The 24,235-nt window shown below is 37.4% G+C and overlaps 1 protein-coding gene across 1 annotated transcript in view; it reads right to left on the bottom strand.

Moving 5' to 3' along the window:
• Positions 1-24,235, bottom strand: part of LOC139938706 (IgGFc-binding protein-like) — a 97,654-nt gene that overhangs the window by 12,512 nt on the left and 60,907 nt on the right. The window contains exons 88-99 of the mRNA XM_071934322.1: positions 23,490-23,637; positions 22,668-22,850; positions 20,977-21,179; positions 20,112-20,289; positions 19,707-19,927; positions 18,827-18,934; positions 17,614-17,769; positions 16,769-16,916; positions 15,880-16,059; positions 15,294-15,496; positions 13,821-14,016; positions 630-1,436 (exon numbers count right to left, since the gene is read on the bottom strand). Coding sequence (XP_071790423.1) covers positions 630-1,436; positions 13,821-14,016; positions 15,294-15,496; positions 15,880-16,059; positions 16,769-16,916; positions 17,614-17,769; positions 18,827-18,934; positions 19,707-19,927; positions 20,112-20,289; positions 20,977-21,179; positions 22,668-22,850; positions 23,490-23,637 — 2,731 coding nt within the window. The remainder of the gene's footprint in view (positions 1-629; positions 1,437-13,820; positions 14,017-15,293; positions 15,497-15,879; positions 16,060-16,768; positions 16,917-17,613; positions 17,770-18,826; positions 18,935-19,706; positions 19,928-20,111; positions 20,290-20,976; positions 21,180-22,667; positions 22,851-23,489; positions 23,638-24,235) is intronic.

Below are 24,235 nucleotides of genomic sequence, written 5' to 3'. Positions count from 1 at the left end.
CTGCCATTAAGAAGTTAACCTTTTTGACCATGAACCGTTCTTCGCGTATTATTTTTCTCTTTGCAAAAAAATGTATTTCCAGTTTTGACGGTTACGATGAAACTCACCCTCCTTACAATGTGATATTTGTTAATAAAATTGGGAAGGTTTACGTTTGGTACTTAGTACAGCAGGCGTCGATTTCGCAAAGAGTTAAGACTAGTCCTAACTTAGCTAGGAGATAATATACAAATTGCATGGATAGTCCCAAGTTAGGACGAGTAACTGGTCCCAGCTCGAGATAAGACTATAGTCCTAACTCTTTGTGAAATCCACCCCAGTACAGCTGTCGATAGTACACAGCATTCTGAGAATCTTTACACTCCGAAGTAGTTGTTATGAGAAAAGATATCAGTTTTTATGTTACCAACATTTGGATTTGAATGTTTCTCAGATTGTGTATTCCAATTACGAATTATCTTCCTCCGTGGACTAAAAATAAACCGCTCCGGATTTTCGGCGATATCTCAAAAACGCTTTCACCTTTTGAAATCAAATTTTCAAAAATAAGTTTGATTGTATAATCTACATTTACAAAAATCAAAGGTATACTTAAAGAATTTATTTCGTCTCTAGAAAATTGTTTTTACCTTCTGAACAAAGAAGATTAGTGAATCCTTCGGGACATGTAGTATCAAACACAGAGTCCCCAGTGTCTAGCACTCCATTCCTCGGTAAAGCAAGGCGTATCTCATACGTAGTGGCTGCCGTCAGACCAGTCAACTTGTACTCGGGCAGAGTCGCAAAAACAGCACCGCTGCTCTCGAAGTTTGAACCAGCCGAGAGAGGGCGCCACTGGACCTGAAGGGCCGCCACCTCTACAAAGATCGTCCATGAGATGGTGAGTGAGGTGCTGTTCTTATTTGTGACGGTAAGATTATAAAGGATGGTCGGTTGTGTAGTTGACGGTGATGACGTAATTGGTGTCATAGTTGTAGTTGGTTGATCGGTGGTCACTGCTGGCTGTGTAGTTGTTGATGGTGGAAGAGTTGTTGTTGATGGTGGAAGAGTTGTTTTTGATGGTGGACGAGTTGTTGTGGACACTTTCAACGTCGTTGCTTCTTCCTTTGTTGTTGACTCGTCAGTGGTCATCAACAGCTCGGAAGTAGTTGATTGTTGAGTTGACTTCGCCTCATCAGTTGTGGAGGCTGTAGTTGTTGACTCGTCAGTGGTCGACAAAGGTTCTGAAGTTGTTGATTGTTGCTGCGACGTCGACTCATCAGTTGTGGATGTTGCAGTAGTTGATAACGCACCCAACGTGGTACGATCTGTTGTGACCGCACCGTCGGTGGTAGTGGCGCCCTCTGTTGTGAAGTCCCATGTCGTGCTCTGATATGTTACTATTGTTGTACTGTCATCAGTTGTCAGCATTGTTGTTTGGAATGTTGTTGACTCAACTGCAAAGCACAACAAATAAACACATTGCGTGAGATTCAATTTAGTCTACCACATCAGATGAACTTTTTGATAACATTTTAAGAACGCAGAAATTTGAGGATGTAACAAAATGAATGAAGTGTCCATTTCATTCACAAAATTTAATTCATTTGCGAACATGATATATAAACCGTATTCGTCGTTTAAACTTCTAAAAGGGGACCTCCAAATAAGTGGTTACCGGCAGGGCCATCTTTCCGTGAGCTGCTTAGCCAACATATAATTCTGATATCATATACAATGTTTTGCTAAGCCGAACATCGTTTGCTTAGCCAAAAATTATTGTCTGCATTAAAAACCAGCTCTGTGAAATTGTGTCCTGGACTCCTTGAAGCGTTTCTAACAAACAGTTTAGCGCAATTTCCGTAAAATGCTACTTTCACGACTATAAACTCGTGTCGTGGCAAAGCCGTGAAGTTCGCCGGACCCAAGACTTGGTGTTGTCTAGACTGTTGTCAGCAGAAGAGTGTTGGTTTGATTCCCGGCCATGACACTAACTTGAGCGCATGAGCAGGGCACTTCACCATAATGGGTTCATAAAAAAAGTTTGAAATTAGTGCATTCTGCTTTGTCGGCTATAGGCTCCTTTGGTGGATGAATACCTATGCCTACGTCCAATGGACTGTGAAGGAGGTAACCCTGTTTCAACCCTAGCCATTGGTGGCAACGTGTCTTTATTGTCAGGTGATTTGCCAAGTCGATATGTCCAAAACGGTGAAGTGTATCCTTCACATTCACAATGAAGTGGCCGTCCGTTATTGTGATGTTAGACGATCTCTCAAAATATATATATTAAACGTACGACCCTGTCAGATCACTGAATCAACACAACCGAACCCAAACCATCCTCACACCAAGGACACCAAATATGAGCGTATTAGATCCGATTAATACTAACTAATATAACAACCCAATATTTTAAAGATATAAACCTCCCTTATTTATCTTGTTCATGTATAAAAATAAAAGATAAACAGGAGGGGGATCATTACAACATGCCCGCAAGTTTCATCCAATTGTTTTACATTTGAAGAATTAAAACTGGATCACCAGTTAGTACCAAAGAATGGTTTCAGAAATAATTTTCCCGTCCTATATTCGTTCTTTTCATTTTGTGCAAAACCAATCGTTTCCTCTATACATAAGTGCCCCAAAATGGCGCTCCAAGGTTTACCTAGTTTCCACACGCTGCGATCTGTTCTTTTGAATACCTTTAGCTGACAGCGCATGCCCCATTGTGTTTCACACAACCGCCTGCTACGTTAACGATTATACTTTCCATTTTGATCGATGTGTATTTACAGGTACGTCTAGTATCCGGTACAACTAATGTTTTCTCTCTCTCTTTACCTTGATGATTTCAAAAGAAAACGACCAAACTATGTAGGTTAAAACGTGACCTATGAAAGTCACCCCGGAACCTGTTATCCCTGCCGCCATATTTGTCAAGTTGTTTTAATGTGCATTATACAATCACGATGGGTGAATTTCAAAGCAAAAACAAGAACCATACTAGTTTTTCCCGCATTCAAACAATGGTTTCCTAGCACTTTTGATTGGGTTGGGGGGGGGGGGTGAAAAATACAACAACCAATTTCACATGTCTGAAATTTCATATTTTAGAGGGCAAGCCCATTTATAAACTGCCAAGGGCACTGCAAATATTGGCACGAAAATAATTGTCAAAAACAATGTGGTCAAACGTGGTTTTCAGTTTGCTGCATCTCATTTATGGAACAATCAACATCAAACGAGCTACCACTATCCAAGTTTCAAGAGTCTCTTCAAAACATTTCTGTTCAATTCGTCATATAATTATTATAAGTTTCCTCTGAGCGCTTTATAGTGGTTTTCTTTTGGAGGTGTTAGGCGCTATATAAATGCATTGCTTCGCGGAACTTTTTTCCTTTTAATATTAGATAAATAAGCGGAAACTTGCGTTAATGCTTTACGTAATCTTTTGGGTAAAAACATATGAACATGCTACTCGTATTAAAATCGTAGAAAATGTAGATTTTCGTATAAAAAATAAACAAATACATTTTCCAGTTTATCGAACGGATTGCGAATGTGATAAGAGTGCCATGTACACAATTCATCTTTTTCCATCATCTGAAAGTGCACACGAACTTTCTGCCAAATGTAATCTGAACCCTGTATATTATGTGTATGTGTGGTGTGTTAGGCTCATTTTTCTGTTAAGGCTTATCTTGTCAATCATAATTGATTCTTCAGTTGAGTTTAAGTTTTTTATCAAGGCTTGGGGCACCAGATCAAAGAATTGAGAAACCTTCAAATTGGCTTTGAAAAATAAAATTCTTTCAACATAATATTTTGTAAATCTATAGATACTATGCCAAAGAACAAAACTAAAACATCAAAAATATACATTTTAAAGGAGTTTGTACCAGCATAATCTTTGAAATGAAAAACCCAACTTCCCAGACTACTACAAGCATGCTACAAGCAACCAGGGATTTGAACTTTTTTGTGTGAAAACCAATCCAGGAGGTAGGGCAAATTCCTCAGCGTAGGTTCAATGGAGCATTGAAAAGAAAATCCATAAAAATGGAAGCTTGACAAACTTCATTGACAGCAATAATTCATTGCAGGCAACGCCAGCGTCTGGGGCACCTGGGTGTATTGTACTGCTCGGCATTCACTGGACCGGTTCACACGGATTCACCACAATGGGCTTTTCACCTCGTTACTTTACCCCTAAATTTCAGTTTTACCTGAACGGAGCCAACTTTCCCTGTGTGCACACTGAAATACCCTCCTCTTTCATTATTATTTCCACACCCGCATTAAGTTTTCTTTGTTATGCAAATAAGTGACCTGCAATGTGACCTTGCTTGTCTGACTGTGGTTTCAATACATTGTATAGTGCAACTCAATGGGGCACATCAAGTTATTTACACTTTTCCAATCATTATTCGTACGCAAGCATATTATATTATTTTGTATTTATTTTTGGAATTGCGTTAGTTGTTAAGGTTGGCGTAGTGGTATATTTCCTTGCCTTCGACCTCTAGGATCCAGTCCCCATCTGACTGCGTGCGCTTTCCCTGTAATTTTTGTTTTAAGTTTTCCTCCCTAATCTAAAAGTGAAATTACCCCTTGTTTTTTTTTTTCTAGCGGGTTATTGGCCACCACAGTGATAACGTTTGCTTTTCAGGGAGTCATTGGCTTCACAACCAGACTAAATGAAATAAAATGAAACCATTTCCTCTTACAGAGCGACAAATATGTAGGTCATTTTCGAAACTATGGCTGAGACTTGGGTTCCGAAATCCCATACCGAAATGCTATGTATTATCTGATGCGGAACAAACATGAGTCCGAGCTGAAGTCCTTGTTTCGAAAAGGCCATGATTCCAAAGTATAACCCAGAACAAACCTTATGTTCGAACTCGAAGTCGTAAAGTAAAGACTTGTTGGGAATCGAGATAATATTCACATCTCAAAAGGAAGTGTGATGCTCAGAGTACTGATCAGAACGTCCAGTTGCCTGTCAGTTTGAAACTATTACATCTTACAAGGTGTGAGGTACACTTGGTATTCAAAACATTTATTCAATTACACATCCAAGACAAACCTAACCACAGTGACAGAATGACTACGAAACGAGAGGAAAATCCCAAATTGGAAAACCCACGCAATCAGGTAGGGACTGAAAACAAGTTCCACATGCAAGACTCCGGTTTGAGGCGGGATTTGAACCGGGGTCCACAGAGGTGAAAGACAGGGAAAGAAACCACTGAGCCAACCTGATCCTAAACTTGTGTAGTTGTGTTGCAAACTCCATTATTACGTAAATATGTTTATAACCAAGAAGCTACTATTGCTCGCAAGGTATACGTGGTGACACGTGAGAGTGTCTGCTGTGGGAAGAGCAAGTGTGGTCTCGACTTTTTGAACAGTGAATTATAAACCAGAAAATTGAAGTCACCTGGAAGTGGTATTTTGTCAATATAAAGCTTTCGTCACTAAAATATGTGTTTTGATGAGTAGAATATGAACTAACAGTTAGCTAAGGTTCTACAAAATTTAGTTTCCATTTATTAACAAATTTAAAAGTAGGCCCGACCAGAGAGGGCGCTGTTCGTGACGTCAATTGAGGCGCGATATTTGAAGCACGACGGCTCGAAGTGTTTGCTGCACAGCGCTGGAAAGGACGTCGGACCGGACCACTTTGCAAACTGACCCCATTTTTAGTTGTTTTGCTGCTTCAAGCAGCAATACATCAGCAGCAATACACGTGGTCGACATTGCCGGAAAATGCAAAATAAACTTTTTTCGAAACGTACAAACTCACGACTAGGACTTGCATGTACTTGCACGTACGTGTGTTCGATTTTCGATCGAGGCAAAGTCTGCCTCGATTGACGTCACAAAAGGGGTAGGCGGAGTCACCCCAAACAACTTTATCTATTTTTTTAACATATAAATCGTTCCAAACAATTACTCAAAAAATTATTTTATTGTTTATTAACATATACTCTAATATACTCTAATGTTTGAAGAAAAATATTTCCAGGTGACTTTAAACTTGAAGAACATCCTCGATAAACCAAGTACAATTTTTACATTTAAAGTCACCTATCTATAAAAACTTTAATTTTCCAGGCCCATAAATAATCAAGGGGAAAAAAAAAACAACAAAAGCAGTCGGGTGTTATTTGGTCGGGTCGAGGCTGAACGGTTGAATGATGCTATTGTTGTTACCTGATTACATGGTGCTCTCATAGTTACAACAGGTTTTCTACAGCCAAATCGGTGATATTAAACACACAGGTAAACTTCACCACTATCATTATTCAAATTCGGCTCTTATCGTCGACCAATCAAGTGGCTCGACGTCGATGACTTGCATATCTTTATAGAAAGTGAAGTTAGTGTATGCTGCAATCAGGTCAAGTAAAAAAGTTCTTTTCATCTCTCTCTATTGGAGTTTTTTTCTCTCTTCTGTTTTGGTGATATGGTTTTTTCGTATCAAGTTTTGTAGCCACGTCATCGCTGTGCGCAGCCCAGAGTCTGCAGCGGCGGCAGTCGGACAGGTATGCGGGCAAAGCTACGGGACGGCGACCGGCCTGAGTTTAGTGCTTTCGGTAAGTTGTTTGAAAGCTTTACACAGTAGTCATAAGTATCTAGTTGTTGGCTAAACTTACATTAATGCCAAAATAGTAACTATTCTAAAAGGTGGATGAGAATTTATTCGTTTGACTGTCAATGATAAACTAAAACAACAGAAATGTATAGTGTGCAAGAGAAATTTAGAAATGGGCGTGGCTCGCTTGTGCCAAATGCGTGAAAATGCCATTACACATTTCCGAATGAAATCATAATGGTATAAAAATACTACCACCAATATTGATTTTGTGGAAAGACTTCAAGAATCAAGTAAAAGTTTAAATTCGCCATGATCAGTAGCGAGGAGTTATTTGCTGGATTTGTCAGAGGTTGATATGCTTTCCTTTCGTTTTCTTTTATTTCGTTCTTTTTCAAAGTTTTCGCCAATTCAAAGTTGAAGTAATTTCTTCAGTGTTTTGATACAATACACAGTTTGTAAGCACATCAGTTTCTCTTTTGAGTATTCTTGTTCATGGAATATTCCCAGTTCCCATTTCTCCTCGGGCTAGATAAATGTTTGAAGGCAATAACGTCTGAAGTGACAATTCCATCAACCCAATTACCACTTTTTTTAGAATGCAATCCTCATAAAGAACCCAAACTAAGTACAAACAACAAAGACCGCGTACAACCAAAAACTGCAAGAACTACATAAACCCTGTCAATGAAGACTAACACAGTCTGGGTAGTGTACAGGACAAAGCTTACCCAAGGACGAAGGTCTCTTTATACAAGCGGGACCCTCATAGCCTAGGAATACCTGAAGTGATTTCTGAATAATAACTGATTGTCCCAATATGACCTTCTTTAATAATACACCAACGGAACTGCTTTGAATATACACATCAAATATTGGCCGGAACGAGTAAATAAGATCCCACACTTACGCGATGTTTATGTCAAGAGAAGCACAGACACGAAGTGTACCTTACAGATGAGTATACCAAAGTCCAGTCTGCTGTTTTGTAAATGTTTTTATTTTTCAATTACATTTGCATATATACATTTCAGTCACATTTGCCTGCACGAGATGTGAATATCAGAACAGAGCGATATTGGTGCCTTTTATATGGCACTGCAAAAAAGAAAATACGACTGAGTAGGTGCGCCCAAATTAGCAGAATGAACGAGAGGTTATGAGTTATGTGTACTAGTTGTTTGTTGGTTGTTTTTTTTTCGCGGTGATCGGAATTTGTAGGACTATTTGGCAATGAAGAAGAGATTGTGTGGTCAAGTGGCAAAACCTTGACACCAACCCACCCACTTAGGGGCGGGTACAACAGGCACACCCATCCATTAAAACACAATGCCGAGTGTTTTAGTTTTCCGTGGTGGTGGTGGTGTTTGGAAAGGGTGTGTGTGATATTACTACTCCATTAAGTCAACAAATAACGTTAATCTTTTAAAAATTATTTGGGTATGGGATGAAAGCGTGTTATTATGATCCTAACTTTGTGTTTTGTTTTTCCTTTGAGAAAAGAGATAGGTGAAAAGTAGTTTATTCTTTTCATTTCAAATTTGAAGAATGGAAGGAAAAGGTATTGACTGGTTTATAGGAAAAACCCTCCTCTTTCCATATGTGTTGAAGAATTGATTTTCCTTAAAGGTAAGAACACAGGAAAGTCCACTGAGACACAACAACACAGGGGGCAGTGTGTGTATCAGTTGTGAACAGGCAACCCAACTTTTGCGTTACTCGTTATAGAGAACGCCCTTTTGGTTTCAGGAGCCATTCGATTGTTTTAATCAATATATAAATGTAGATATAAAATAAAACTAACCCATGGCATTTATATTTCAAAAGGTTGTAACGTTTTGGAGATGTCATCAAAACTCCAGAGCGGTTATGTCCGAGCAGTTAGAATAATCTCCAATTGGAATACACAATCTGACAAACATTTCTGAAAGATGTGCTCCTCAGATGAAAATGTATTTTTATAAATATGTTTACATCTTTTTCCATAACCACAATACACTCCGATGATACAGACAATGCTTTACACTAAGCCGATGTACTTCTACCCTAGAAAGTTTTAATAACCAATAATTTAAAGAGTGATAATATACCAAACGAATACGAGTCCCTTTAAAATGAAATCACTCTAAACTCGGAATGAATTTCAAAATCTGTGAAACATTCGCGCCAATACGCGTATCTGAGCCATTTGCTTTTAAATATAAACAACTACCCGCCCGCAATGATTTGCTCCGAAAAAAGGAACGGGAGGCGGGAATGATTACGAAAGAGGAAGAAAAACCTCTATAAATTTCTGCTGAGTATCCAGAAGCTTTGTGGGAAGAGGGTGGGGAGATACCCGGAAAATACTCGGGGATTTCACCTTCTAGTCAATTGACGAGCACATTGTATGCTGGGGTTTTCTAGTTGTGTACAAAACAAAAGGTTCTTTCGATGTCATTTTCTTGTGTTCTTTTATAATTGTGTATTTAGATAATTGATAATTGTTCTGTAAAGTGCTGTGGTGGTACATTGTGTAAGATCACTCTATAATGCATGATATTGTAAATTGTTTCAGAAAGGAAACCAAACACAAAACATCATCTGCAACTTTGAAGTTGGATGAAGACATTTATACAATATTAGTAGGGGAGGCTGGCCTTAGCTTCCGAACCAAACCAGAACTTCGTCATCAGGAGAGGCATAAACCAATATAGATTTTTGTATTTTGTTTCACCATCAGAAATGATAAAACCCTCACAGGTTTATACTGTGGGAAAAGGTTGAAGCAGATTGAAAGGCCAAGGTGTGTTATTGTTAGCACCCAACCTTTTATAACATTGCAATACATGAGTGGGTACCTGCGGCTAAATAACTATTATTACAAGCCGCAATGGATAGGTACAAAAAAGACCAAAAGCTGTTCATACACAGTGGCCAAAGTTATTCTTTGATCAATGTACTCTGGCTCGCAGGGTTAGTCAAATCTTTCCTTTTTATCTTGCTAAACCTGGACGGGAGAAAAAGAGCTTCCCATCCAGTGGTTCCCATGAAATTTCCCCTCCATTGTGTGCGCGGTTTGCGTGACCCATACAATTATTAAATCTCTGTAGATTTGGGCTTAGTGATGTAGGGACCCAGAAATATACAATGCCAGGTAACCGGCCTGGTGTAGCGACGGTAATAAGCCTGAGTGCGTTTCCACAATGGATCGCTGGGTGGCATTCACTCTATCGGTATGTTAGCAACCCTGGGAAAGTTAGTATGAAAACAAATTATAAGAAAAGAACAAAAAACGGACCCTTTGTGAGGTTATTTCCTTCCCTCTTTTTAAAAACTTTTATAATCATGTGTTTAATCTTCACAATAAACGTTAATGATAATCATGCGACTGTGGAGAAAACATACTACGTCATTCCTTGTGAGTTTGCTGGCGTGGAAAAACAAGCGCCCTCCCATTTTAGAACGATAAAGCAGAACAAAATGTGCGTTACTTTTTTTGGCAATATCACAGCCAAATTGCTGTCAGCCAAGGTTGGAAAAGTATCGGAAGGCATCAATGAACAGCAACAACTGAACTTGTTGGAACCAAATGCATCCAATTATGGAATGAAATTTGTTTGAGTTGGAAATTTGCAGACATTTTGAATTAGAACACACATCTGTAAACACATTGAATGTTTTGCTAACATTTTGGCTCCATGCCAACCAGCGCGGTTTGTTGAACAACATTAGAAAGGTCTTACCGAAAAGGTATGCCCTATTGTACTTTGAAAAACTTTGTGATAAATGTGCAATTTCACTGTAATTCAATGTTTATAATAACTATAAGCATTTGTGTTAATAAAAATAAGTTCCACTTGTTTTCACGTAAGCGACTTTTTCCAAAGTGACATGCCCACTTTTTTTTCTTCAAACGGGTATAGGTTTGTGTTGAGGTTGAAAGTCTAAATAGTTACAATTGTTTTAGTTATGTACACAAACCCACCAGTTTTTTTCTTATTTCAGATGTACATCTTACTTAAAATTGGTTTGTAACAAATTTTATCAAACAAGTCTGGTAGGTAATAATACGGTTCACTGATGTCCAAAACAATTGTCTCAGACATTTCAACGAATCAACTGGAAATAAATCTACCGCCAATTTGAACAACATTCTTTTCAACACCCAGCTCATTCAACTTCAATTGACAATGAATGCTCCATTGAATCAGCATAGTGATTCAATTCCACAAGTTTATCGTTCACTGGGCAGATAATTAGATCATTCAATTTCATTAGGCCGCAAGACTCATTCAATTTCGTAAAAGCCAACAACAAGAGCTGGTCAACCTATCGTTTTCATCAAGTGTGAATAGGTCATATAAATTCAACTTGAACTTTATGAATGGTCAAAGTGTAGTCTTGAATGCCTGTAAATTAAATCAAAGGACTGAAACGAGTCTGAATGGGAAAAACGAAGTAGTGTGCACAAAACTTAATGCATAAACAGCAAAAAGGAAACCCTAGTTTGAGTGAACTATAGAGGGAAATGCTTGAGTTCGAGTGTGTGATAGTGAAAATGAATGAAGTGTGCTGAAATTGCTGGAATACCTTTGCTGCGTAAAGCAAAACAGCAAGCTTCAAGAGTAAATATCAACACAATTAATAATATTAATGATGCAGGGTGAACATCATGAGCTTTCATAGGTGATTCTTGAAAAGATCAACCGTGACTCCTTAACGAACTCGGGGATCTCATTCCACAGGCATGGCAGGTACTTAAAATACGCGAGCTGTGCAGAACGGAAGTGACAAAAGGTTGAAACGCAATATTCCAGAAGGATTTTGATATCATGATTCACTTATAGGATAGGAAGAGAATACAATGGACACGGAAATCACCAAGAAGAACAGCCCTCTATCACGTGACATGTGACATCGCCACCAGGTGTACTTCAGTGACATTTCAAAATCTGAGCACACTTGGTAGCGGTGCCTTAAGTCATTATTATACATCGTGGATCGTGATTGGCCCACTACAACATGGATCATGATTGGCTAAGAGTTTCCAGCTGAAATAAACTCGTCACGTACTTCATTTTATTGTTTCTGGAGACCAAAATACTACTTGTGGTGTACTCCTCTAACCATGCTAACACAGAAAAACATTTTGTTTTTGTTATTTCAGTCTCTCAAAATACATATAACAAAAGCTTACCTATATAGTTTTATAAGTGCAACACGTTTCAAGAAATGTAAGCAATTCATTTTATCCAGATTAAAGGGAAAACCAAGTGCATTTTATCTTATAAGGCAAAAAGATTGAGGGTGATAAATTGATGTCCGCACCGTTTACAAGATACCCATGATGTGTTTTGTTTTTTTGTAGGTGGCCTATCATCAAAGTTCAGAAACCTTCAATCATAGCGATAGCTACGGATGCAAAATCTAATTACCAATCTCAATATTTTCATATATATATATTTATAAGCTCCCAAGATTAAAACTGGAAGTACCTGATATTAATAACAGACAACTTTCACAAGCAAAGGTCAGCACTAAATAAAACAGGCTTAAAGTCTAGCTTTGTGAAAAAACTCTTCAAGATTGTTACTGTACGACCTGAACACTTAACCTAATGTGAAGAATTCTTTCTTCAGAGATGTAGGATGTTGACAATTCTGCTTGAGGTCGGCCGTTCAATATTACTCGTAAATAAGTTAAAGTATAGACCATGTGAACTTTGTTTACAATAAGTGTGACCTTATACATTCTTTGGCTAGTCTGGCAGGCATGATACTGCACTGGTCATATGGGAAAGTTGACATTTTGTGTCATAATTTCCACATCAATCCAAAAGTTGATAAGAATTAGACAGTGCAATATCCATAAAATGTATGATTTTATGTTTCCTTCCATTGGGCTGTGTACAAATCGTACCTGCAGGAAGTCCAGGCTTGGTGGCTCTTTTGTAAACATGTGATGTCACAGGTCACATCGTCTATACAGACTTGTTGAGATCAAACTTAGCCAAAAGTGTCAGTGTTCTATTTTTTTTAAGGCGTAAATTTAAGAATGGATTTTCTTTTTTACCCTTACACCAATGTATATTAAGCACTGTTTACCCAGCAGTTTCCTGAGCTATGTGGAAAAGACAACACATCACTCCTATTCTTAATTCCCTTCACTGGCTTCCTGTTCTGTACCGCATTAATTTTTAAGTTGCTCTTTCTTGTTTTTCGTTCATTACATGGTTTTGCCCCTAAATATGATTCTTCTCTAATGACCAAGTCTGCTAGGAGCCTGAGATCTTCTGATTTGTCCTTGCTTGTTGTCTCTCTCACTCACAATACCTGGGGGATCGATCTTTCTCTAATGCTGGTCCTCTTCTTTGGAATAAACTTCCTCAAAACATTCGCAACATATCTTCTTTGAGTAGTTTTAAGGAAACTCTCAAAACATGGTTGTTCACTCAAGCTTATAGCCCATAAAGTTTTTGTTCTGTTTTATATTTGGTTTTTGTAGTAGCTTTGTATGTATCATACTTTTCTCTTTCTATTAAATTTCCAGTTTGCACCATGAGCATCTTGTGTGATGGATACCAGTGCGTTATAAATATTCATATTATTATCATTATTTTTAAACATCCATAGGCAAATCACTTGGGTGGGATCTGAACCTCACAACCTTTGCATTGCTAGAGCAGATGTGTTAGGACTACACCATCAACAAATTAATGTCTATTAAACTTAAGAATTCTTTAAATAAAATTATACTTTCATTTCTGCATGGGTATTTCACAAGAGATATCTCGCCTGAACTTGGAAACCATACTTTCACTTTGAGTTTTTTTAAATTTAATATTTAAAGAAGTGCAAAGATGAAAGCTGCATTGTTTCCTTTGGTCGTCATCACGATCGACTGACGTTTACAAAAGTGTGAAATGATGTTGAAACCAATCGACCTATGGGTAATGGTTTAACAACAGTTGGGGTTCTTTAGATATCCACTTAATGGATGGGTAGGCAATAACTTGATGAATGTTCCCCGCTGTTTGACCTTGTCACTTCCAGATCATCTGACCTGACTTGTATTATAAAGCTATAGACCAATCAATCAAAGTGTTTCATAGAGATTGAAATATGTGGATGTCTCTGATTGGCTGGTTAAAAACCTGTGGAACTGTAGAGTGGTGGATTTTCTTTTCCTTTAGCAGTGCGGTTAAAGGTTGACGTGATTAATAAATTTGTGAATGAAGAGATTTGGATCTCACCTGTGGTTGGTCCTCTGGTTTGTGTGCAGTTGATGCCATTGCCAAGGTAACCGTCATTGCATATGCACATTCGATGTTGGTCTACAACGCTGCATGATGCATATTCATGACATCCTAGGGGTTGACATTGGACTGTCTGTGACTCTGTGCAAATACACTCGTCTGTGCAGTTTTCACGAACCCATTCATCTCCAATCTGAATTCAAACCAAAGAGAAAAAAAAAGGAATTTGAAACATTCAATAAAAAGAACTAAAAACATAAATACAATAAAGATGTTTTGTTTCTCATAAAATGGAATTGTCACAGCAACAGATGTAATAAATAAACTAAATCAATGTTCCGGCTGTGAGAATCAAGACATAAACCACAAGGTTTACTGTGACAATTATGTTGGGTTAACTCTGGATTAACTTAAAGCCATTGGACCCTTTCGGTAAACAGTATTGTCCAAGGCCCACACTTCGTGTATCACAACTTCTATATCAAATAACAAACCTGTGGAAATCTAGGCTCAATCAGACATCGGAGTCGGGAGAAAATTACGGGAAAACTTACTCCTGTTTTCGCGCGTTTCGCCGTGTCATGACATGTGTTTATAACAAATCCGTAATTCTCGTTAACGAGAATTTATATTGTTTTACCGTTTTCTCAAAAAGTAAAGCATTTCATGGACTAATATTTCAAGAGAAGTCTTTCACCATTACCTTCTGTAAACCCTGTAAATTATTTGTAAATCTGTGAACTTTTTTTATTTTTCTGTACCGAAAGGGTCCAATGGCTTTAACTGTAGACCAAAAGGTCTGATCAGGTTATGAAGGTGTAACTTCAATGTTTATAGTTTAAATAGAAGGTGATAGTGAGATGTCATTGACCTGAATTTTTCAATGAGTTTAATTTATTCTTTGGTTTTACAAATAAAAAAGTCTATGATTGATAATCTGTATATCAAATAAAAGGATATTCTCTTAAAGTTCCAGATCAGTAGTTACAACAAAAAGAAATACAAACTCGAAGAACAAGTTTCATCCTGAAAGGATTGTCAAGTTTATTCCAGTACTATTGAGACATCTGTAGTAGGTAAAGTAAATTGGTGAAGTAATTCAACCAAGTATATTTGGTTTGCGACACTGGGATAAGCTCTACTGAAGCTGTGTAGCTTGTTCTGCAAGAACTGGTCAAGTTATTTTCAAACTACTGTAGCAGACTAGTGAATAATTGGGAGATTAATTAGGTTGCGATACCAAAAACTTGTCCTAATGCATAATAGCTACAGTAGCTCTAGCAGGGTAGACATGACAAATTCAAGGGATTTCTACTGCCACCTTGATGATCGAGGGAACTTCTCCTAATCTTCACTGCCATGGAGTAAGAGATTATTGGTCTCATTGTTTGACTAACTAGCCTGGTTTAATCACTATAAGGAGACTGAGAAGAGGCTTAATAATGACCCTAAGCCTGGAATAGTACATACCGAGTAATAATAGCCTTGATCTGTGCAGCCGCACTGACTGGAAGGAACACACTCCCGATCATTGAGTTTGAATCCAGGCGGACACACACAGCCTTCCTGGCAGGAATCACATCTTGCCATGCCCTCTTCGTCACGACTGGCGCATGTTTCTGGGCACACCGGAGCGCAAGGTGAGTAGATTTGACCACCGGAACATTGCAGTGCTGATAGTGGCAACAGGGTTATTAAATTAGAAGGATACAGTCAGAAAGACAGGAAGAATACCTGGGTCATTTATCACATACAAAGCATGTGATCAACGCTTGATCACTAATAAAACTAAAATTTGAAAAAACAATGTGAACAGCTCTAAAAGAGTAAACTTGGCTATGAAGTTAGATAGTAAGGTTAAGGGCTTGCTACTACTTTTGAGGTTGAAATTAGCACAATATTTAAACTGAAAACAAAACTTATGAAAAACTAGAACTTAATTTGCACTCTAATTATATAAAGACTTTTGTGACTTGGGTTTACTCATTATGCTGTCAAATATTTATATCAACCAGGAAAGGCAAAAATAAACGAGTCAAATAAAGTTACAACTTACGGCAGAAATCTTCTTTCCTCCAGGGTGAGGGTGGGAAGCCATATTTAGAACAGGTTTCAGCATAAAGGCTGATGTCATCGCAGATAACATCAAGGTCTGGCAGTGTGGCACATGCATCGTAGACACATGCATCATAATATATATTGGGGTCTAGATGAATATTGCATTTTGCAAAGGGACCTACGAATGAAAACAAAAAAGGCATTATTATTATAAAACAAATTCTGATAAATAAACCAAAGATGCCTCTTTAAAGAACCTATTCACTGTACCTCTGAGGAAATCTGTAAACAAGTGTGCAATTGCTAATGAACCAGAAACACTGAGGTTAACCCCTATTCATCCATGATAAGTGTTATTTTACCTGTACTACCAATCCTGGTACACAGGACCTATGACTTTCTGTCCGATCTGAAACACAAAGCAATTATGGTAAGGTTTATTGTTCAAAGAAACAAGTGCCAGACCAGGACCCCGATGCACACTCTGCTGATCAGAACAACCAGAGACTTTAACCAACCGGCCACATCATACCATGAAATAGTAAGTTTATTTATTTGATAGTTTTACAAATGTGTATACAAAAATGCAAATTAAGGTTTTCATGGGACTATTTTACAGTCAATGAAATGAACATTTGCGCCCTCTTAGGTTAAAACAGATTTTTATTATGCAAGTTCCAGTCATTGATGGTGAAGAATTTCTTCAATTTCTTTTTTAAAGCAACATCACACAGCAGCCAACATGGCCAAGGGTGGAATTGCAACTTTTGCCCATCAGGTAAAGCTAACATGAAAGAATCCTCATAACCGAAATTACTGACGTTCATGTTACAATTAAAGTTTTTCTAAAACAACTGAAGACATAAATGTTTTGCTAATGTACTTACCATTTGGCTGTTTGACAACGAAACATAAATCTTGTCCTACGGTCAGGTTTGCATACACCTGACATGGATCCGTGACATCAGGCTCAGAATTACATCTTTCGTTGTCCACAACCCAGCTATTAGCAAACAGTGTTGCGTCATCTGGTGTCTGAAATACACAACAAAAAAAGGCTGATTTTCTACAAAGGCCTTGTCCCAGAAGGAAATTGTTCAGGTAACTTGAGGCAACCAACTGCACTGTATGTATTATTTATTTTTTATTTGCAAAGCTTTTCCCGTAGGTTTTTGTATGTTGCAAATTTTTAATATTCTTTTAATTGTGCTTTTTATGTGTGTGCATAAGTTTGCTTTCTATTGTATTTAATTTCAATTTTTATTGTAAAGCGCATTGGTCTATTTTGGAAATGCGCTATATAAATCTTTTTTAATAATAATAATGTAAAAGGAACACTTCAGCAAAAAAAGACAATCACAAAAAAACTCACTACCCCTGAAAGAACAATAAGAAAGCGAAGTATGACAGAGGATAAGTTGTCATGTTTGGTGTTTGGTGATGAATAGTCTTTATGAAGCAAATTATTTTCTTAGAAGGACACATTGCCTTCGTATTGGGTGCTTTGGTAAACAAAAGTGTTTCTCATGAGATTAATATTGTTTAACAGATTTTATAAAAGTACATTGTAGTACAGAATGAATCACAAAATTATCCCTCAAATGTTTTTTTTTTTTCCCCCTGGTTTTTCATAACACAGTCCATCCTGATGTGCAGTCAAACATTTGGTTCTATAGATTGGTGGAACATGTTAGTGAAAACTGTTTTCAATGTGGCTCAATAATTCACTTACCACAGACCCATCTGACAACATGAAGTCATTTCCTTTAATTGTATCGTAGTTTCCACACAGACCGCACAGTGCACTGTCGTATGCTGGAGGCACTGTTATGGCTACAGTATACCTTCCGTCCCAACGAATGGATAAACCAAATCTGGTCGACAACATCTACAAAGAAAAAAAACATTAAACATAATTCCCAACTGACTGAAATGAGTTTATAGAGATCTTCAACATCCTTCATGAGTTACTGATATCCTTTTCTTTCGAGGGGAAGAAACGATGTGGGCCACTTCAAAAAAACCTGGTCCACCTCCCCATCCTCTCCTTACCTGTTGCTTATCCACTGGGTATTAATCAATATTTGGTTGGAGGTTCAATTCTCACCCAGGTGATTAGCCTGTGGATTTCCTTTTATTAAAATAACTTGGTAAAGTACAGTGTTTCACACACATCGATGTAAGGTTGAAAACTAATTATATTATTTATCCTTGTTGCCAAAATTTACATTTATTAATTTTCATTCGTTTCTTTTATTTTTACCACACACAAAGAAAAGTTTAGTTTTAGTTTTATTAGAATTTACAAAAAGTGATATTGTTTACATTATATTATAATGATCAAGGAAAACAAACATGTACATGTAAGTACAATAGGATTAGTGTGAGGATGGAGGTCTCCAAGAAGCATCAGCTTGTCGAGTAGAGACCCCACTCATATAATAACAAAACAAAGAGCAATACATCTATTGAATCATTGATGTACCACTGCTAGCACCTATGTACATGTAACTGCCTCCTAGCCAACAAGCTAGCTTGATGATCTACATGTATGATCTACATGTAGTGGTAAAACATCTGCTTTAGCAACACAAAGGTTGTGTTCAAATCCAACCTAAGGGAATTGCCTGTGGACTAACTCAGGAAAGTATCGAGTACAAAGTGCTTAAGATTATAATACACATCCTTATTAAAACCAAATTATACTATTAACCTCCAGTGCAAAATTACAACTGTTAAAGAAATATTGTCAAGTATTTGTCGCAAGGACAGAAGTGTCGTAGCCAGGACCCCCCAAAAAACTCTGACGGTACAAGAACCTGGAATCTGGTGCACTAGATCACTCTGCCATGAAACTCTACAAAATCAATTGTCAGAATACCAATGCAGCAAATGAAGAAAGTACAGTTCGCTTTAGATATGAACTGCAAAACTTTAAAACTTACCGTTTCTTTTCCAGTGTACCAAATGTTGAAGCCCTCCACTGACACAAATGGTAGTTTGACATCTACTTCATCGATGCTTACATCGCCATGTTGAGTCAACTTGATAACCTGATCAAATCAGAAGAACAAATTATACAGAAATAGATATTTTTAAATTATCATTCTTTAAATTTTAATTTATAGAAATATGACTCAAACAAAATATATCCACAAAGTAAAACTGTTGTTAAAAACTTTGGCAAAATCCACGACGCATTTAAGCCTGTGCACAAACCAATTCGGGGAATTGAAATATAATTGAATACAGTTTCCAAAGCAACAGATCTTCATTACGCAATTATGGCCATCTTTTCTCTGGTTCCTAAAGAATATTAACAATGATCCTAATTGTCAACTCTCAAAAGCCAAAGCAATTTTAATTGCTAAAGCGAACAGACAAATCATTATTGTGACACTGACAACTCGTCTTCAGATGAATCTCAATTTCTTGGTGAAATCGACCACAATTTTTTGTTTAGGCTTCAAATAGTCTTATTGAGTTATGAAACAAAATAGAAACTGGTAGCTTCTATTCAAAGCTGTGAACAGAAGACACTCTTCAAGAACTAAAATAGACCCTTCCCATGAAATATGTTAATTGCACATAGCGCGTGCGCACCAACATTTTTGTTGGCAAAATGAGGGAACATCGCGCTGTTTTGTACACGGCTAATGGCTGTGTGATGCAGACGCGATTGCCGCGTCTGCTTAGTGCACAACTCTATGGCGTTTGCAAACCAACAGGGTCTGTACGCATGCGTGAATGTAATTAGTTCATGGGAAGGGTCCATTGGGCAGATGGTCAAGGAAGTTCAGTATCTAAATTGTTAACTCCACTTACCCGTCCATACAAATCAAGTCTCAGTTCATTGGTATACGTCACTTTGTCATCAGGCTTCCGCTTTATATTAGATGCCGTGATCTCAAAGATGGGCATGTCTACCAGTGAGTCATTGCGACACACCTCTACCAAGGTGTAGTCGCATTCTCCTTGGAAGTTGAACTTACGACCATCAAATGTGATGTAGTGTGGATCTCCCCAAGCATTGCAAACACCAGGAGCTGTGGAGAAAAGGACAGCCTTCATACAATGGTTTCTTCAGGAAAATAAACAGGCAAACCCTTTTAAAAATTCTTTATCAATACTGAGAGGTCTCAGTACTGGGGGGGGGGTTCCTGGAAGGCTTACTAACTGTTTGCATTTATACCGCAATGAAGGTCCTTTAAGTTGTCAGAGCTCCCTTACCTCTTGTACAATTTTCAACGCCATCGCCGAAGAAACCATTCCTGCAGAAGCATCCCCTGTGGCCGTTAATAATACCACATTCCCCCATTGGGTGACAGCTATAGTCCTCACACAGTACTTGGCTCCCATCGCAGTGACATCTTCTAGAGCAGACGTCATCTACCCAGACGTCACCTCCCTTATTTCAGAAAAAAAATAAAAATACTTGTTTTGATGGCAACTGTTTTAAATGCACATGCTGTTTGAATACTAATATGTATTTTTATTTGACCAGCCTTCAAAATTGTAATTTCTTTCCAGTGGGTAATTGACCAAACATTTGAAACCTTCAGCTAGGCAGAATCGTGTATAATGGTACAACTATGCACTAAACTAATTGTGTTTGTGTGTACTGTACAGATTAATTTACAACATGTTATCAGAGAGGCATAATTTATCCATTATTCAAAACCACAGAGACTGGTATTGAATGACAGACAAAGGGGACTTTAAAAAACTAAAGAACATATCCCAAAAACATGAACACTTACTTTTAATGATCTAGAGTTGATCTTCAAAATTTTGTTTGAAAAAGTCCTTAAAAAATAAAAAACAATGTCCAAATAATAGTGTACATTGTTGTAAATAAGTATATTTCTGACGACAACCGTAGTTACATGTAGGACTGAATAACAGTGTATAAGCTATCATAAGTATGTGCTTATGAAGTTTTTAACGACATGTTTGGTGGTAATCAAACATAAGTTTGAAGATGTGTTTGACCTGTCAAAATGCCAACTGAAAAAAAATTACAGTTAGTTTCTATATTCAGTTTTCTCAGATATGAATAAGTTGATGCCCAAAAATCTACACGCTATGAACTTACCTTTAGGTAGAATCCATTTGGCAAGATGCAACCACATTCAGATGGATCTATGCAGCGCCCTCCTTCAGCGAGCTGACCGTGAGGACAGTGGCAGGACTCAACGCACGTCTCATTGCACATGTCTTCCACATCTGGCATTGCACATGAGTTTTGACATGCAGTTCCACATGGGTCGTACTCCAAGCCTTCAGGACATTTAAGTTCTGGAATCAAATTTCAACCAAAAAATAATTTATTAAAGGTCTAGATCAGGAGATGGTAGAAAATTAATTTGTCAAAAAAATTGAATAAATCCCTTCAGAAACATAGTTATTGTAACCAATTGGCAGGCAACACAACAATAAAAACACATATCAGAAAACTCCAGAAAAAGTTGAAACTGTGATAGATTTTTATATTCAACCAGAAAAATTGTATGGAAAAATACAGATTGCACACAAAATGTGAAAAAGGACTGCTATTGTGACCTTTTTTTTTTTGGGGGGGGGGGGAGGTGACCATTCATAGATTCAAAGGCAGCGTCAAAACAATAATTATGATTTTGAGTTGGCGAGCGAGTACATTATCCATTCATCAGCATCAGTGACAACCACAACTGTTAATGGTTAAAGTTAAAGCAAATGCTCTTAGTTTGGACAGGTCTCCTGCTTTTTAGACTAGTGCACTGGACTCAAATAGTAAATTCATTAGGTATAGTTTGGTTACCAGTTTGATATCTGTGTCTTTGACACAACAAAGACACAACCATAATTGCTCCTCTTTAAAAGGGACTAGGTACTTTTTATAGGAAAAAAAAAACACAATGTCCACAGATTTACCTAAACTTGAAGATACACAGTTTGAAGATTAATGATAGTAGACATGGTAGAAAGCTTCCCTACAAATATTACTTACTGAGGAGCTTTAGTTTTTTAGAAATGAGTAAAACAATATCATGAAAATAATTTTGGCCTCAGTGAGCATGTAAAAACGTATTTTCATGACATTGTTTTATTCACTTCTCAAAACTACAGCACCGTAGCAACTAATATTTTAAGATACGCTTTCTACTATCATTATCTTCAAACAGTGTAAGCTTAATGTAAATCTGTGGACATTGTGTTTTGTGTTACAAAAAGTACCCAAATCCTTTAACCCATAAGTAAATAAGTATCCTGTGCATGCAGAGATAGTACTTGATTAATTGTGTAACACGCTTATAACATCCTTTGACCTGAGATGGTTTACAGGGAGGGATTAAATACCTTTTGCAATTACTCCAAAAAATAATCATCATGAAAACCTATTATCCAAGAAGCACTGCAGCTGTAGTAATATAATGTATAACATTCTGAGAAATAATTCCCTTCCAAAAGAATGTGATTTTAGTGAGAGTGATTAAAAAACATTTAAATTTAAGAAACGTTTCTGCATGAACTCTTCCTATGCGGACAGAAATATCTTAAAAAACACTCCCTTTTGAAAATAAATTTTCAAAGGTTGTTTTAACTTTTATTGTATATTATATAATCCATAGTTATATAGGATTTAAAAAAATCAAACGGTTCAAAAACTAAAAGATCTACAATTTCTTTAAGGATTGAAATTACCAGCCAATTGACTTGGGTATGTACATGTACATGTAAATGTAGTATGAATAGCCTCACAGATGCTGAATAATGTCCATTGAGAGAGTGCAGAGTACTACTTACGGCATTCTCGTGCTCCAGACCGCCAGTGTTCAATATCCACACCCTTCTTCAGACAAGCCTCTGCATACTCCTCTACGCTGTCGCAGAACACATCTTCATTGGGGAGGTAGGCACACAAGTCATACACGCATGCCTCATGGTATGGTTCGGGATCCACAAAATCATGGCACTCTCGGAAGGCTCCTGATGTAAAATGAACAATTCAAAAATCAGTCAACCTTTTAAAGATTTTTGGTGAAAAGTAATCATTGACAACAATTAGTTTACTACAAATGTTTTAAAAATATGCTGTGAAATAATAAACCACAAGGGAAACTGACTGGGTTAATTTTAAATGATTTAGAATTGAACAGAGAAAAAAATGACTAGATTGAACTACATGTAGCAACCTCCGGATTAATGTGCCGGCGATCTACAATCTTTGCTTTCGAGCCCATAAAAATTTGGTATCTTCTTTTTGCACAGTGAATGTGATATCAGTGGATGTACATTTTTGTGACTAATTTCTTCTCCAACTGACAAAGTTCTACCTGGAGTTGATATAAAACTATTAATGAATGTTTTGCATCCATGCAATGGTGCATTCCATATTTCAACTCATGAAAGTATTCTCACCGCTGATTTACCCATTATTAAGGAAACCCTGCGACTAGAGCAATCTGGCAAGCAACCAACTGTTTTTAGAGACACTAACTCTTCGATGAGCTGGGACAGCCACAAGCACACACAAAATCATTGACAATAGACCAACCAACTCTTCCAAAAGGGATAATTGCATGGTTGTATTTGTAAGACTTCCTTATAAAGTAAGCGCTGTCTCACCAAAGTTGTTGATGATTATGTAACAGAGATCTTCCGCCTTTTCCTTAGCCTCTCTTTTACCCTCGCATGGGTTGGGTTCCAACGTCTCATTGTAACACCTATCAGGTGTAGTCATCCAGCTGTTACCAAAGTCATTAGGAGTTACAACCTGCAGAAACAAGAATACGTGTAGATTCATCGTTTAAAGACACTGGACACGTTTGGTAATTGTCAAAGACCAGTCTTCTCACTTGGTGTATCTCAACATTTGCACAAAATAACAAACCTGTGAAAATTGGAACTCGATTGGTCATCAAAGTTGTGTGATAATAATGAAAGAAAAAACACCCTTGTCACATGAAGTTGTGTGCTTTCAGATGCTTGATTTTGGACCTCTCAAAATCTAATTCTGAGCTCTTTAAATCAAATTTGTGGAAAATTGCTTCTTTCTCAAAAACTACCTTACTTCTCAGGGAGGCGTTTCTCATAATGTTTTATACTAGCAACAGTTTTCCATAGCTCATAACCAAGTAAGTTTTTAGGCTAACATTTATTTGAAGTAATTACCAATAGTGTCCAGTGCCTTGACAGAGTCACAAGACAGTCTCATGCATAATCCAACACTTATTACTCACTAGGCCAAGAACATTGTGAGCAACTCTATAAATATGGGGATCAGTTCATTATGACCACAACTGTATAAAAAAAAGAAACTACATGAACCCTATACTGCACTATTGACCCATTTCATCAGAAAAATCTTGAAT

Source organism: Asterias amurensis, chromosome 6 (genome assembly GCF_032118995.1).
Source record: "Asterias amurensis chromosome 6, ASM3211899v1".
Taxonomy (NCBI): Eukaryota; Metazoa; Echinodermata; class Asteroidea; order Forcipulatida; family Asteriidae; genus Asterias; species Asterias amurensis.
This window is presented reverse-complemented; position numbering and strand designations above follow the sequence as displayed.